The sequence below is a fragment of the Arachis ipaensis genome, chromosome B07, assembly GCF_000816755.2.
Source record: "Arachis ipaensis cultivar K30076 chromosome B07, Araip1.1, whole genome shotgun sequence".
NCBI classification, from domain to species: domain Eukaryota; kingdom Viridiplantae; phylum Streptophyta; class Magnoliopsida; order Fabales; family Fabaceae; genus Arachis; species Arachis ipaensis.
Genome location: NC_029791.2, coordinates 118,035,643 through 118,039,357, shown reverse-complemented (window position 1 = coordinate 118,039,357; position 3,715 = coordinate 118,035,643). Strand labels below are relative to the sequence as shown.

Here is a 3,715-nt window from a genome sequence, read left to right as displayed (position 1 = left end):
TTTCCCAGTTTTCTATCCAGTAACATGAAATTCATAACAATTCAAAAACTTACACTCGGCAACCATTTTCTCTAATTCACGAATAGCCTTTTCCAGCACTGAAATTTTTGGCCTAACACTAGAACCATCTTTCTTGACCATGTGTTCAGATTTCTGTATAAGAATCAAGCAAACTCATGACAAAGATAAGAAGTAATGCAATAAATGCAGTTTCATGCATATATTCTTTTCAACTCTACTACTTAAAACTTACAATCAATCCAAACAAGCCCTTAATTAATTCCTTTATTTGGATGCAATAAAAGTTAATGGAGATGAACAGAGAATGAAGGAGCACATTCCATCCAATACCACCTTATCGTCTCTTCCCCAAGGATTTGCAAAAGGAAATGGAAAGAATGTCAATTGCTAACTTACTTTCCTTCGAAAATTTATTACATTCCATTCGGTTACTAAAATATTCAAACAATGGAGTAGAACAATTATGCCACTCCACTCTTTCCTTTTACTCTCCATCATATTCCAATCTATTCCATTCCATTACTTACCGACAATAAAACACAGCCCAAGATTTTAAGTGTGAGAACCCATTTGTTTTATAGCAAACACTAAGGAGTAATTGATGAAGCACTCTAGTGCAGAGGACCCCTATTTTTAGTATCTTCTTAAAACTTTTTTATCAAGTCAAAATTCAAATAGGAATGGAACGGGAAAACGCATAAAAGATCTGAGAACTCACTGTTGCTTGCATAGCAGACTTTCCTATAGACAAGTTAAGATCCGGCAATTCACGCATGCCATTTCTTTCTTTCGGCCGAGTTGTATTCTCCAAATCACCAATAGTACTTGATGGTCTTCCAGGTTGGGCTTTAGAATGTACATGTGCACCTTTCTCATGGGACTTCTGATGAGATGGATCAAGCAAGCCACCAGCATCTTTATATTTATCACTTATGTTCTTTGATTGAGAAACTCCTTTCTTCTGCTTATCAGCATCTTTTGCTTCTGCCACAGAAGCATGAACATCATCATTTGATGCTTTCAAAGAGACAGAAGAGTCCATTACAGGTTTAGTATCAGCACTTTTCTTTTTAGAATTAATTCCAGTGACATCAGATTGATTCTGAAATTTCAACCCTTCATGAGATTCACCAGGTGCAACTAAATTCTGTGAGGAATTAAGTGTACTCTTTGCCTGTACTGAAGCTTTCTTTTCCAACGCTGGCTTACTCAGTTTAGCTTGTTTATTTGAAACACGATCATTATCTTTTTCACTAGGATTCTTCAGTGTCTCCTTTCTGCGCCTTTTTTTAGGTTGCTGGTTAGGTAATGCCGGAGCTTCAGCTCTGGTAATAGAGTTAAAAAAAATGGAAAATCAGTAAGAATGACTGGTGATGTGTTCGACCAAGTTCAATACTCCAATACTGGAGAATATATTAATAAGTTATAACAAGTCAATGTTATAAATGTTGCCAGAAACTTGATGTAAATACTATCAATACCAGATTGTCATTGGAATAAACAAAGAAAGATTTAAAAGAGAAAGAAAGGAGTTGTAACTGATGAAAACGGTGACTTGAGAAACTAGCACTTATTTGACAGCAAGTAAAATAAAATGATGACAACAGACCACCTCAGCAGTGAAACAAGATCAATAGTTCAGTAATTTGTAAGGAAACCTTATCTATGATTTGCTTACTCTAAGCTAAGTGGTATTCTTAAAATATCAATCATCAATCATTTAAAGAAAAACATGTCAAAACAGAAACTTACATGCGTTCCAATTTCCCCCTATTTACAAAGAACCCGTCATGTTTGATTGCAGAATTATCAACCTCAAAGTATTCATCCTGCATGGCAAACAGTTTGAAAACATAATATAGAAGTAGAAAAAGTCCAACAGTGGAATAATATTCCTGTCAGCAATCAATGATCACAAGAGCCAGAAAAAGCCGAAACACTATACAGAGATACCAACCAGCTCAGCATCATCAATGAAGGAGTCTTCTGTATCATACTGATCATCATCAGGAGCATCAAGCATATCCTCGTCGTCACTACTATCCTTACCCTGAAAATTAATTCCGCATTCCATATATTAACAAATAAAAAACCTACATATCAACACCAAAGCACGCATATAAACACGAATCAATGGCTTAAACGAATAATTAATAACAACAAGGAAAACAGCATAAAAATCCCAGCAAGCAACATAAACATACCATGTAAAGGCGCTCAATCTTCTCTATTACAGCACTGAAACGGTTCGGCTGATTAGCATCTTTTCCGTCAATATCAGAAGCTTGTTCCTAAAAAAGACAAAAGATTATAGTCAAAGCTAGCATAACTGTGAAGCACATCACCATTGCAAAAACAAAAAACAATAACTTCAACGTACTAACAAAATTCGATTTCACAATACAATCCGCAATTCCAAAAATCACAGAAAACAGAATGCTAAGCATCACAGTCCAAATCAAAAGGAAATCAAAATAAAACAGAATAAAAAGTTCAAAACCGAGAAAAGTTTCACCTATGGCACTATCTAGTATGTGAATTCAACAATGTACAAAAATTACAACGAAGATTGAGGCAAAGAAAGATTAAGACTAACCGGAGCAATTACGTCATCGAGCTTGGGTTTTTCGGAGGAGGACGATCCATTGGTTCTGTTAGCATCTTTGAGAAGCTTCTTCCACGACACGATTGTAGTCTCTCCCGGGCGAAGGTCCACCGTGAAAATCATACGGTCGCTCTTCTTGACGAACGACGACGACGGCCTCTTCTCCTCCGCCATGGCCGTAGGCGGCGGGAGCAAAATCAATCGGTCACCGTCGCAGGCGAAGATTCGAGTATTTTCGGAGGAGATACTGAGTAAAAGCCCTAAGGGAGCGGAAGAACAAAGAGGGGATTTTCGGGTTGAAGGAGAGGGATTGCGCGGGATTCCGAAATTATTATTAATTAACGAAAATTAACAAAAATTAAAATAGAATAGAAGGATAAATTAAATGGAATTTGAGATAAATGAAAAAATGGTAGTGTGTGTGTGTAACTGCAATTCGAGTTTGGGAGTTTGCTCGTAAAATCTTGGTTGTTCTTGCGAGCAAAAGGGGAAAGTGGGTCGGGTTTGGTGATGGGCCGGTCGGGTCGTGGGTCCACAGAACGATGAAGTGTCTGCACTTTGCGAGATTCAGTTCCAACTTCCAACTGAGCTTCCAAAACGGTAGTCCTACATTGGTCACGTGTGACTTGTTGACCACAAAGGTGGTTTTGGTGATATGGTTGGACAGGACAAATACAAAGATAAGGAAAATAGCAAAAATAGCGAAAATATAGAAAAAAAATTTTGTATCATGAGATTCAGCATTTTATTCTCTATTTCCAATTTTAGATATACTTTTGTATTTTCTATTTCTATATTTAAATTTTGTCTTTTAGATAAAATACAACATAACGAAAATTAAAGTAAGAATGGAAATTATATATGTTCTAACAAGGGGAAACTAGTATTATTATCAACGAAAGAGGATCAAACTTAGAGATAAGAATAAGTTAAGCTAATACATGCAATATGTTTCTAATTTTGAGAAGTAATGAGATTCTAAACCCATTTTCAGGCTAAGGGTTTTTCTTCTCTGGATCATCTCTTTTGCAACTTCATTCTTTTGTTATGTTTATGGTAGAAATAATATAAAAATATTAGGTGGAGACA

General features: G+C 36.1%; 1 protein-coding gene across 5 annotated transcripts in view; it reads right to left on the bottom strand.

The window, feature by feature from the left end:
• Positions 1-3,165, bottom strand: part of LOC107606019 (ubinuclein-1) — a 6,575-nt gene extending 3,410 nt beyond the window's left edge. For 2 of the 5 annotated variants that reach the window (XM_016307979.2, XM_016307980.2), the window contains exons 1-6: positions 2,618-3,160; positions 2,226-2,312; positions 1,979-2,071; positions 1,774-1,850; positions 740-1,346; positions 54-153 (exon numbers count right to left, since the gene is read on the bottom strand). In XM_016307979.2, the coding sequence (XP_016163465.1) occupies positions 54-153; positions 740-1,346; positions 1,774-1,850; positions 1,979-2,071; positions 2,226-2,312; positions 2,618-2,800 (1,147 nt within the window). In that variant the 5' untranslated portion in view covers positions 2,801-3,160. Of the gene's footprint in view, positions 1-53; positions 154-739; positions 1,347-1,773; positions 1,851-1,978; positions 2,072-2,225; positions 2,313-2,617 lie in introns of all 5 variants that reach the window. The other 3 variants (XM_021106360.1, XM_021106359.1, XM_016307981.2) reach the window with 3 other exon arrangements.